This window comes from Rhincodon typus, chromosome 21 (assembly GCF_021869965.1).
Source record: "Rhincodon typus isolate 14 chromosome 21, sRhiTyp1.1, whole genome shotgun sequence".
Classification (NCBI taxonomy): Eukaryota; Metazoa; Chordata; class Chondrichthyes; order Orectolobiformes; family Rhincodontidae; genus Rhincodon; species Rhincodon typus.
In genome coordinates, this window is record NC_063352.1 from 50,167,810 (window position 1) to 50,181,271 (window position 13,462).

The 13,462-nt window shown below is 43.9% G+C and overlaps 1 protein-coding gene across 1 annotated transcript in view; it reads right to left on the reverse strand.

The window, feature by feature from the left end:
• LOC109910406 (kinesin-like protein KIF19) overlaps positions 1-13,462 on the reverse strand; it is a 247,157-nt gene that overhangs the window by 50,651 nt on the left and 183,044 nt on the right. Inside the window, exon 15 of the mRNA XM_048609643.1 lies at positions 8,774-8,879. Coding sequence (XP_048465600.1) covers positions 8,774-8,879 — 106 coding nt within the window. The remainder of the gene's footprint in view (positions 1-8,773; positions 8,880-13,462) is intronic.

The window sequence follows — 13,462 nt, forward strand, 5'->3', positions numbered from 1 at the left end:
CAGCATTCCTGCTCCTCTGATGCTGCCTGGCCTGCTGTGTTCATCCAGCTCTACACCTTATTGTCTCAGATTCTCCAGCATCAGCAGTTCCTACTATCTCTAATAATTTTGCAAATGCTTTTAGTTTACACCAAGAAGATTTCCCAGCACAAAAAACTGTTCTAAAGAAAGCCCTTGAATGGTAGTAAAACATTGTGCGACGTTTTCTGATCTGCAAATGTCCTCACTGAAAATCAGATTTGTACTGTAGAATGAGTACAGTGATGTGAAATTAGCAATGAGAGAGTGCAGTGATGTGAAGAGAGCAAGGAGACAGTGCAATGACTTGAGAAGGGCAAGGAGAGAGTGTAATAATGTGAGAAGGGCAAAGAAAAAGTGTAATAATGTGAGAAGAGCAAGGAGAGTGTGTAATAATGTGAGAAGGTCAAGTGGAGAGCTCATGGGTGTAAGGAGAGCACAGAGAGAGCTCAATGGTGTGAGGAGAGCTCAATGGTGTAAGAAGGGCACAGAGAGAGCTCAATGGTGTAAGGAGGGCACAGAGAGAGCTCAATGATGTGAGGAGAGCAAGGAGAAGCACAATGATGTGAGAAGCACAAAGAGAGAGCACAATGAGATGAGAAGAGTATGGAGAGAAGATAATGATGTGAAAAGAGCAAGGAGAGAGTGCCATGATGTGAGAAATGCACGGACAGTATAATCCCATCAAAGCGATTGCTTCTTTCTTATTTCATAGCTCAAAATCTCCATCCCAGGCAACATCCTGGTGAATCTCCTCTGCACTTCCTCAAATGCAATCACAACCTTCCCATAGTATGGTAACCAGAATGGCATACAGTACTACAGCTGCAGCAGGACCAAACTTCTGTACGACATGACCTCCCTACTCTCATAATCTATGCCATGACTAAGAAAGGCAAGTGTCCCATATGTCTTCATAATTACCCTATTAACCTATCCAGCCACCTTCAGGGATCTATGGACAAGCAGCCCAAGATCCTTCTGTTCCTCTAACCTTCCTAGTGTCCTGCCATTCATTGAGTACTCCCTTGTCTTGTTACTTCTTCCAAAGTGCATCACCTCATACTTATCAAGGTTAAATTCCATCTGCCACTGATCTGTCCATCTGATCAATCCATTTTATCCTTCCTCCTCACTGTTAACCATCTGGTCAATCTTTGTGTCATTCACAAATTTACTTATAATCCCCCTATCTTCTCAGCTACATCATTTATGAATATCAGAAACAATAAGGGACCCAGCATTGATCCCTGTGGTACACCACTGTACATCGGGCTGCAGACATACCAACATCCTTCCACCACCACCCTCTGTCTCCAAACACTTGATCAACTCCTCAAAAAATTCCACGAAATTTGTTAGCCATGACTTCCCTCTGACAAAGTTATGCTGACTATCCCTGATCAAACCTTGCCTTTTGAAGTGGAGATCAATTTTCTCCTTTACTATTTTCTCCAATAGTTTCTTTACCATTGATGTTAGACTGACTGATCTATAGTTCCCTGGTCTATCTCTACCACCCTTCTTGTAAAGTGGAGCCACATGAGTTGTCCTCCAGTCCTCTGGGACCTCCCTAATGGCCAGAGACAACTTGAATATTCGGGTCACAGCCCCTGTAATTTCCTCCCTTATCTACAACAATAGCCTGGGATACAACGCATCCAGACCTGGATATGTGTCCACTTTTAAACCTACCAAAACCTCAATATTTTCTCACATCTTCGATTAGTCTGCTCAAGAACCTCAGAGTCCATCTTCTCAAATTCAGTTCTTGGAGTCTCCTTCTCTTGAGTAAAGACAGAGTGACACACTCATTTAACACTCTACCATTGTCCTTTGGCTTTACACACTGATTTCTCCCTTTGTCCTTAATGGGCCCTACTCTTTCCCTGGTTATTCCCTTCTTCTTGATATACTTGCAGAATATCTTGGGATCTTGCCCAACAGCATTTTCTCTTATCCCCTCTTTGCTCTTCTAAATTATTTCGAGATAACCCCCCTTCACTTTCCTTAATCCTCAGTGGCCTCTGTTGTTTTGTTGCCTTTGTGCCTGTGATACATCTCTCTTTTCCTTTTTATCCAGTCCTGAATATTCCTAGATGTCCATGGTTCTCTGGGTTTGTTGCTTCTACATTTCACCTAAAGGCATGTTTTAGGCCTGTACTCTCCCCACTCCATTTTGAACACCTCCCATTGTTCTGCTGTAGATTTTTCCTAAAGTAGCTGTTCCTGTCTACTTTGGCCAGATCTTGCTTTATTTTTGTTAAATCTGCTCTATCCCAATCCAAAACACTTTCTAGGAAACCATTTTTCTCCATTGTCCATAACAAACTTAAAACTTACAGAGTTGTTGCTATCACTAAAATGTATACCCCACCCCCACACCACATTGTCAGCTTGAATGCCTGTCCAGTTTAATTCCCCAGAATTAGGTCTAGTACTGCACCATTCCTTGTCAGACCATCTACATGTTGACATAAAGAGCTCTCCTGTTTATATTTCAAGAAATCTACCCTCTCTAAACCCTTTATACTAGAGAATCCATACAATGTGGAAACAGGCCATTTGGCCCAATAAGTCCACACCGACCCTCCAATGAGCATCCCACCCAGAACCATCCCTGTTACTCTACATTTTCCATGGCTAATGCACCTAACCTACACACTCCTGAACACTATGGATAATTTAGCATGGCCAATCCACCTAACTTGCACATCTTTGGACTGCGGGAGGAAATCGGAGCACCCAGTGGAAACCCACACAGACATGGGGAGAACATGCAAGCTCCACACAGACAGTTGCCCAAGGGTAGAACTGAACCTGGGTCCCTGGTGCTGTGAGGCAGCAGTGCTAACCACTGAGCCACTGTGCCGCCCTCAACTAATATTATTCCAATTAATATTAGGGTAGTTGAAATCCTCTAATGTAATAACCCAGTATTATTTCTACACATCTTAGTGAATTGTCTACATATCTGCTCTTCAATTGCCAGCTGACTGTTTGGAGACCTATAATACACTCCTAAAAATGTGATTACCCCCTTTTTATTTCTAAGTTCTACCCACAAAATCTCATTTGACAATCCTTCCAAGATATCATTCCTCCTTACTGCAGAAACTGACTCACTAACCAATAATGCGACACCACCTCCACTTTTACACCCTTCTCTGAACTGCCTGAAGATCCTAGACCCTGGAATATTGCGTTGCCAGTCTTGTCCCTCCCTCAACCATGTCTCTGTGATGTCAACAACATTGCAGTTCTATGTGTCAATCTGCACTGTAACTCATTTGTCTTACCTCGAATACCCTGGCATTAGAGGCCATCCAGCCTTGCCCTACTCCCTAGAGATACCACACGGCTGAACCCACTCTGCCTTGGTACTTTTCTAAATTATGCTGTGTCATTATTGATCTAACCTACTGTATCCCATGCCCCTGCTGAACGAGTTTAAACTCCACCCACTGCAACAGCAAACCATCCCGCAAAGATGTTAGTCCCATTCCGGTTCAGGTACAGACTGTCCCACTTACAGAGGTCACACTTTCTCCAGTAATGCTCCCAGTGATCCAGGAATCCAAAACCCTCCCTCCTGGACTACGCATTTCTGCCACTCATTCATCTGCTCTATTTTCCTATTTTTGTACATGCTAACACTTAGCACCAGAAGTAATCCCGGGATTACTACTTTCAAGGTCCTGTTTCTTATCCTGCTGCCTAGTTCCCTGAACTCTTGATGCAAGACTTCATTCCTCGTTCTGCCTAGATCGTTGGTACCAATGTATGCCACAACTTCTGTCTTAACACTTCCTCTTTAGGATGCCCTGTAACTGCTAAATGACATCCCTGACCCTGGCAACACACTATCCTGGAGTCACATCTGCAGCTGCTGAAATGTCTGTCTGTCCCCCGAGCTAATGAATCCCCATCACTACCACTCCTGCTTTCTTCTTCCTTCCCTCCTGTACAGTCAGGCCCTTGTGGTGCCAGATGCCTGGCTCTGACTGCAATCCCTGAGGTATCAGCACCCTCCTCAGCTTCCAGAACAGAAAATCGATTTGTGAGGAGGACCCCATGGGATTCCTGCACTACCTGCCTGTTTCTGCTGTTGTTGGACACATGCACCCAACTCTATGGACACTAGCGTCCTACATGTGCCAGCCTCTAAGAACCCTCATGGCCATCTATGATCCACTTACAAGATGTTTCTGCCCTTCAGCGCTGCACCTCGGGCTGCCCCAGTAAATCTCATTGTAACACTGCAGCTAGGACATTGTGTGCTCAGGGACATTCACCCCTCTCGTGGACTGGACCAGGCTGCATTTCCAGGATCTTCATTCACTATCACAGCACTCACTCACTCTGAGCCTACCCTGATGTTCCCAGCATCCCTGCTTTGTCAAGCTTTTTTGTCCTTTGCCCCCCCAGCCAGAGATACCAGGCTCAAATTACTGCTGTCTTCCCTTGCCATTTAGTATACACACAAAGGCAGGAAGCTTGTCAGTCAGGATCCAGCTCAGTAAGTCATGGGCAGCCTGTGATACCAGTCCAAGAATGCTCAGTCAGCCACTTGGGGCAGTCAGAGTCAGGATCCTCTCCACATAAGGGGTAAGGAGCCAAATGTTGGGCAGCCACCACTCACATCTTCAGTCTTTCTGCTCTACTGGGGACTTCTTCCCTCCTGAATGAGAGAGAGGTAGGTATTAGGGGGATGAAACTGAGTGGTACAGCTGTTGGTGCAGGTGGGGAGGTATCTGAGTGAATGAATAGCCAGCACAGAAGGCATGCAGGGTTAGTGGTGTTGAAGGTCAGGATGGGTGATAGCGAGTGAGGGATGATGTTGTAGGCAATAGTGAGAGTGGCAGAGCATGAACCTTGCTGGGAGGTGGGTGCAGTAGTAGAGAGAGAGTGAGTGTGAGGTAGCAAAGAGAAGGTGGTGGTACTTATGCTGACAGAGTTGAGAGGCTTAATGACCTTCTTCCTACAGTGCTATGAATTCCTCCAGACAGCTGAGGCTGCTCTAACTGGTGGAAATCTTGGACCAGGCTGGCATGTTATCGTGTTGCGGCCTCCACTGCTGGTCCTGGGGGAGAAGGACTTCCACGACTCTGTCCAGCAGGACCTCCAGGTCCCTGTCCACACAGCAGGGTACCAATTTCCTCTCGTCTGCCAGGTATAGGGCAATGTCAGCAGCCATGCAGGGCAACTCTGGATTGACAGTATTTGTCTGGTTGCAAAATGGGATTTTAAACAAGGTGACAACACAAGGGATGCTGGTGGATAGCAGAAGTTCTTCCAGAAAACATGGCGCAACTCAGACTTAGCCAAAAAAAATTCAGCCTGCTCAGTCTGTCTTAAACACATTTAATGTTATTTGTGAAAAACTGTGCTGAGAGAACTGATGAGTGAGTTAAGCATTTGTAATAGCACAAATAGGAAAATACAGCCCTTGATAAGGTTTGCAGTTCCTGTGTCTGACACGTATCAAATGCTCTGGCTGCAGTGAATAAAGTCAGTATGCCCACAAAGGTGCCCATCCTTATTTTTCATATATACATTCAAATGAACGGATATTTGAGGGGAAAAGCCCTGTTCCAGACATGAGATAATTCACAGCTGATATTTATCCATTCACTTTTCCCAGGAGATCCAGTCGGTCGGGAACTGGAAAATCCATTACCTTGTCTCATAAAACAGAAGCAACAATACCACAATCCAAAGCTCCTTGGGAATGCGGCTGGGAATGAGCTCTCCTATTCCTCTATTATTTCTGTACTATCCAAGATCTTGAAACTAAGGAGGCTGTACCTAGTTACCTTTGTACCTAACTTGGTGCTGTAAGTGGCAACATATAAACTTTTCACTATACTCATTGAGTATATGTGACAATAAAGGTTAATTCTAACAGGAATTCTAATTCTAATACCTGCTGAGAGTGCAGAATGATCCGAATAAGGCATCTCAGAACGTTTTTCAGGCTTTTGCTTAATCCTCGTGGATCCTTGTAATGACTGGCAGACATTTAAGTATTCAAAAGTGACTTAAAAATCAGGAAATGTGAACAGAAGTGTTTTTACAGACTGAACAAATGATCCAGCTGCCTAGGTCACAAGCCAGGCACCTGTTTGTTGGTGCTGTGTTGACTGTCATCTGCAAGGGAATTGTAGAGCGATATTATTGACTTTTGAGTCATTAGACAAGGGAGTGGGAGAAACAGATCTGATCCAGAACACAATCCAGGCATTTCTGTTCATGAGACAGTGTAGGAAAGAATCAAGTCTGACTCTGAAATAGTTTCAGGAAGAAAATTGGAAAGCTCCAGACAGTGCTGTTATCAGGGAAATAGCAGAGCAAGCAGCTTTTACTGAACACAAATGTGTTAAGACGCCTTGATGTTCTCCTCAAGTGCTGTGAAGATGCAGCCAATCAGCAATCTGAAACATAAAATGTAGGGCACCAACAGGCTGACAGCAATCAACAGTCACTTTAGATTCATAACTGCAAAACAATCTTAAAAGAGCTACACAGCGCAACAAGCAGTACGTACACAATAATGAAAATTAATTCAGAAGGAATGTTGCTGCAAGGTGGCCAAGCTGGGGTCCTAATTTGAAACATGGTTTAGTGCACTGGGAATAATGTTTTGGGATTGATTTTGGTGAGTAGATTTTGAACTCAGCGGGTCGGGCAGCATCTGCAGTTAAAGAAGGGTTAAGACTTGGTGATCACTCATCAGATTTGAAACATTGCGTGTAGTACGACCCAACCACAGTGAGAATGTCACAAGGACTTGGTCAGAACAAGAAGGGAGCTTGTAGGAGACAGGCCTGAGGTTAAAGTGCTCTGAACACTCTGTAGTAAAATAGCTCATTTTTGTGGACTCTATAAATAGTCATAGCAAATGCAATAAATTTCCTATTGTTTACGCAACAAGACACTGCTACTTAGGCCAAAAATGCGGGCATCTTAATCCACATTAGACTATTTGGGGCTTGAAGGAACCTACATATGCCAAAAGTGACCTCACCAACATCTTGTACAGCTACAACAAGATGTCCCAACTTCTGTACTCAACGCTGTGACTGATGAAAGCAAGCATGCCGAAAGCTTTCTTCACCACCCTGCCTACCTGTGAATGCTGTGAACCTGTACCTACAGATCTCTTTGGGGTAATCAATGAAGGAGTGCTGCAGTGTCGGATCAGACTTTAAACTCAGCTCCCATTTGTGTAAATGATCCCACAGTGGGAGATGGTAGTATTGTATTGTAGTCCAGAGCACAGGATATATCTGGGATATGAGTTCGCATCTCCATGATGATAGATAGTAAAATTTGAATTCCATTAATAAATCTGGAATATAAATTTAGTCTCATTAATGGTAACCATGAAGCTACCCTTTAAAAGTACTTCATTGATTGTAAAGCATTTTGAGTGTCCTGGCATCATAAAATATTCTGTATAGACCATGGAAACAGTCCCTTCATTCCAACTCGTCCATCTCGACCAGATTTCCTAAATTAATCTTGTCCTATTTGTCAGCATTTGGCACATATCCCTCTAAACCCTTCCTTTTAATCTACCCATCCAGATGTCTTTTAAATATTGTAATTGTACCAGCCTCTACCACCTCCTCTGGCAGCTCATTCTATACGTGCACCACCCTTTGCTGAAATAGTTGGCCCTTAGGTCCCTGTTAAATCTTTGCCCTCTTACCTTAAACCTATACCCTCAAGTTTTGGACTCTGCTACCCTGGGAAAAAGACCTTGGCTATTCACCCTATCTATGCCCGACATGATTTTATAAGCCTCTATAAGGTCACCCCTCAGCCTCTAATGCTCCAGGGAAAGTACCTCGGCCTATTCAGCCCCTCCATACAGCTCAAACCTCCAACCCTGGCAACATCCTTATAAATCTGCTCTGAACCCTTTCAACTTTCACAACATCCTTCCTATAGCAGGGAGATCAGAATTGAATACAATATTCCAAAAGTGGCCTAATCAATCTCCTGTACAACTGCAACATGACCTCCCAATTGCTATACTCAGTGCACTGACCAATAATGGCAAGCATACTAAATGCTTTATTCACTATCCTGTGACTCTACTTTCAAGGGACTATGAACCTGCACTCCAAGGGCTCTTTGTTCAACAACACTACCCAGGACATTACCATTAAGTGTATAAGTCCTGCCCTGATTTGCCTTTCCATAATGCAAATTTATGCAAACACCTCAAATTTATCAAAATTAAACTCCATCTGCCACTCTTCGGCTGACCGGCCCATCTAATCAAGGTTCTATTGTACATTGAGATAACCTCCTTGGCTGTCCGCTATACCACCAATTTTGGTATCATCTGCAAACTTACTAACTATGCCTCCTCTATTCACATTCAAATCATTTATGTAAATGACAAAAAGTAGTGGACCCAGCACAGATCCTTGTGGCACAATCTGGAAAACAACCCTTCACCACCCTCTGTCTCCTACCTTCCAGTCAGTTCTGTATCCAAATGGATATTTCTCCCTGTATTCCACGTGATCTAACCTTGCTAACCAGTTTACCATGCCTTGTCAAACGCCTTCTTTCTTCCTTTAATCTCGTCCAGCATGTTGATTGAAATTGCCCCAGTTAACACTGTCTCTCCCCACAAACGCTGCTCATTCTTTCTGGCAGTGACTGTCTTTACTTGAGGCTTCTAATATTGGCAGTATTTGTCTTTCTGATCAGAAGGTGATGATGGTCTCCCACTAACCTGCAACAACAGAGGTCCAGCTAGACGGATGGGAGGTGGGGTTAGAGTTGGCAACGATTTCATGTACCTTGACTGTGCGGTGGTTTTAAATACCTTACTGGTATCACTGTGAATAAACATAGGTTTAAAATTTTAGTTTTTATCATCAAACATGAAATATATGCACCTTCATTGTACAAAGTTACATTCAATTTTGCTTCTTCCATGCAGCTGCTTCCCTCCACCCCAGCTTCACTCATATTCTATTACACAGAAGAATTGGAATGAATGAGGGGAAAGAAAATGGGACTACACAACCACACAGCACAAACTGTCCTCCTTGTACTGCAAGGAGGGAAGAATTTTGTTTGTAAACAATGCTTGACACTTCAATCTTCAAGCAGACTTTGACAATGTAATGGAACATTCCAAAAAGTCTAGGCCCACAAATATGAAGACTGCATCACTGGCCTATACGGAAGGCTGGCATTCTTTAAAATTCACACAACACTTATCACTGTGGTACACAGCTTGGTACATATGACAGTAATAAATCAGATCAAATCAAATCAGATTAATGTGGTGAATTAGACCCTACTGTGCTTTTTTGCCACAATTATTCTTTGTTCGTAAAATATATAAAAGTACATCACATGACGGTTCAAAGTTGACATACCAAATCAGTTTCTTCCAATTCTGTGTGCTACTAACCACATTTACAAATACAGTTTGAGGGAGATTGTGCTGTAATGATTAATGCCACTGGACTATAATCTAGAGAACCAGGCTAAAAATCTGGGTAGGTTCTGGAATGGCAAGCTACTGTCAGCGATGGTGGCCATGAAACTATAATCAATTATCATAAAAAGACTCATCTGGTTGACTAATACCCTTTGCAGTATGGAAACTTCTGTCTTTACATTGTCTGGCCTAAGTGTGACTCCACACCCACACTGTTTGACTTTGGACTGCTATCTGAGCTGGTCTAACAAGCCATTTGATGCAAGAGCAATTAGGGATAGGCAACAAATGCTGGTTCTTACTAGCAGAACCAACTTCCCATGAAAGAATAAAGAAAAATTATCACACAGTTTGGGGGACTTTTCACAACTTCCAGTGTCTAGTTGCATTATGACCTTTGTTCACTGTCTGTTTGAGGGAACTAACTCAAGCTTTGGTGTTCTGTCAGCAATGCTCAGCAGTCAGATGCCACAAGCACGTCCACCAAGATACTGACCATCATTAACAAAGAAAGTTAAGGATAGTATCAAATTTAAAGAGAAAACAGTCAAAGATTAGTGGCAAAGATTAATGGTAAATCGGACAAGGATTAACAAGGAAAAAAGTCAACTATGATGGCAAAATGGCAAATAATATAAAATGGATAGATCTTTACTAAATCGATAAGATCTTTACTAAATGTTTAAATAGGAACCTCAGGGAAGGAGGTGGAGAAATAGAAATGGGCAACTAGGAAATGGCAGAGGACTCATTGAGTCATAGAGTCATACAGCACGGAAACAGTCCCTTTGTTCCAATCCGTCCATGTCGACTAGGTTTCCCAAGCTAAACTAATCCTATTTGCCTGAATTTGGTCCATATCCCTCTAAACCTATCTTATTCATGTACCTGACCAAATTTTTAAAAAATGGTATAACTGTAACTGCATTTATCATTTCCTCTGGCGGCTCATTCCATACACAAACCACCCTCTGTGTCAAAACGTTGCCCCTCAGGCCCCTTTTAAAACTTTCACCTATCACCTTAAACCTATGAGTTTTGAAATCCCCAACTCTAGGGAAAAGTTCATAGAATCATAGAATTCCCACAGTGTGGTAACAGGGCATTTGGCTCAACAAGTCCACACCAAATCTCCAAAAGCACCCCACCCAAGCTCACCCCCCACCCTATCCCTGTAATCCTGGATTTCCCATGGCTAATTCACCTAATTTACACATCCCTGGACACTATGGGCCTTGGATCTTCACCTCATGATTTTATAAACCTCTATAAGTTCACCCCCCAACCTCCTACACTCCAGGGAAAAAAAGTCCCAGCCTTTTCAGCCTCTCATAAAATCCCTACAGTGTGGAAGCAGGCTATTCAGCCTACCAGGCCCACACCAACCTCCTAAGAGCACCCCACCCAGACCCACCCCCTACCCTATAACCCTGCATTCTCCATGGTTAATCCACCTAACCTACACATTCCTGCACACTATGGGCAATTTAGCATAGCCAATCCACCTAACCTGCATATCTTTGAACTGTGTGAGGAAACCTAGGCAGATACAAGGAGAATGTGCAAACTCCACACAGATAGTTGCCTGAGGGTGGAATTGAACCCAGGCCTCTGCCACTGCAAGGCAGCAATGCTAACCACTGAACCACCAGGCTGCTCTCCTTATAACTCAAGTGCTTCAATCCTGGTAATGTCTTTGTAAATCTTTTCCTGCACCCTTGCTAATTTAATAATATCACTCCTATAGCAGGGCAACCAGAACTGTACACAGTACTCCAAAAGTGACCTCACCAATGTTCTCAGGAACCTTGGATGACAAGAGAAATTGTGAGCTTAGCCAAAAAGAGGAAGGAGGCTAGGGTTAGGAAACTGAAGACAGACAGGGCCCTTGAGGAATACAAAGAATCCAGGAAGAACTCAAACAAGGAATCTGCAGAGTTAAAAGAGGCCATGAAAAGTCCTTGGGAAACAGGATTAAGGAAATTCAAGATAACAAGGTGTACAGCTGGATAAACACAGCAGGCCAAGCAGCATCAGAGGAGCAGGAAAACTGACGTTTTGGGTCTAGACCCTTCTTCAGAAATGGGGGAGGGGAAGGGGATTCTGAAATAAATAGGGAGAGAGGGGGAGGCAGATAGAAGATGGATAAAGGGGAAGATAGGTGGAGAGGAGACAAGACAGGTCAAAGAGGCGGGGTTGGAGCCAGTAAAGGTGAGTGTAGATGGGGAGTTAGGGAGGGGATAGGTCAGTCCAGGGAGGACGGACAGGTCAAGGGGGCGGGATGAGGCTAGTACGCAGGAGATGGGGGTGGGGTTTGAGCTGGGAGGAGTGGATAGGTGGGAGGAAGGACAGGTTAGGGAGGCGGGGACGAGCTGCGCTGGTTTTGGGATGCGGTCAGGGGCGGAGAGATTTTGAAGCTTATGAAGTCCACATTGATATCATTGGGCTGCAGGGTTCCCAAGCTAAATATGAGATGCTGTTCCTGCAACCTTCGGGTGGCATTGTTGTAGCAATGCAGGAGGCCCAGGATGGACATGTCGTCCAAGGAGTGGGAGGGGGAGTTGAAATGGTTCGCAACTGGGAGGTGCAGTCCTTTGTCACGAACCGAGCGTAGGTGTTCCGCATACATATCTAAAGAGCAAGAGGGTAGCTAAGGAGAGTGTAGGTCCACTCAAGGACAAAGAAAAAAATTTAGGCATGGAGACAAAGGATGTTGGTGAGGTCCTCAAAGAATACTTTACATTGGTATTCACAAAAGTGAAGGACATGGTGCATGGTGAGTCTAGGGGAGCTATGTTGATATTGTAGTGTGTAGCGATATAAAAAAGGTGGTGGGTGTTTTGAAAAGCATTAAGGTAGACAAGTCCCAAAGATCTGATGGGATCTATCCCGGAATATTGAGGGAGGTGAGGGAGGAAATTGCTGAGGCCTTGAATGAAATTTTTGTATCCATTTTTGTCACAGGATGGGTCCCCAAGGACTGGACAATAGCTAATGTTGTTCCTGTGTTTAAGAAGGGCAACAGGGATAATCCGGGAAGTTACAGACTGGTGAGCTTTATATCAGTGGTAGGGAAATTATTGGAGAAGATTCTTAGGGATACAATTTGCTAACATTTGGACTTATTAGCAATTGTCAGCATGGCTTTGTGCAGGGAAGGTCATGTCTCTCAAACTTGGTTGAGTCTTTTGAGGAAGTGACAGAAATGATTGATGAGGGCAGCACACTGGATGTTATCTAAATGGACTTTAGCAAGGCCTTTGAGAAGGTCCCTCATGGCAGGCTGACACAGAAGGTCCCATAAGATCTATGGTGAGCTGGTAAGACGGATACAGAACCAGCTTGGTCATAGAAGACAGAGAGTAGCAGTGAAAGGGTGTTTTTCTGGCTGGAGATCTGTAAATCTGTATTTCACAGGGTTCAGTGATGGGACTCTTGTATATATATAAATGGTTGGGAGGAGAATTTAGGTGGCTTGATTAGTGAGTTTGCAGATGGCACAAGGATTGGAGGAACTGCAGATAGTGACGAGGATTGCCAGAAGATACAGTAGGATATAGATAGGCTGGAGACTTGGGCAGAGAAGTGGCAGATGGGATTTAAGCTAGACAAATGTGAGGTGAGAAATTTTGGCAGATCTAATGCTGGAGGAAATATACGGTAAATGGCAGAACCCTTAGAAGCATCAACATATGGAGGGATCTACGAGTACAGGTCCATAGTTAAGCAACATTTGGAATATTGTGTATCGTGCTGGTCACCACACTCCCAGAAGGACATGGAGGTTTTGGGGAGGGTAGAGAAACAGTTTACCAGGATGTTGCCTGGTTTGGAGTATATCAGCTGGGAGGAGAGACTGGACAAACTTGGTCTGTTTTCACTTAAATGTCAGAGGCTGAGGGGCAAACCTGAAAGAAGTTTACAAAATTACGAGGCATGGTCCAAGTCTTTCCCAGAGTAGAAATGTCA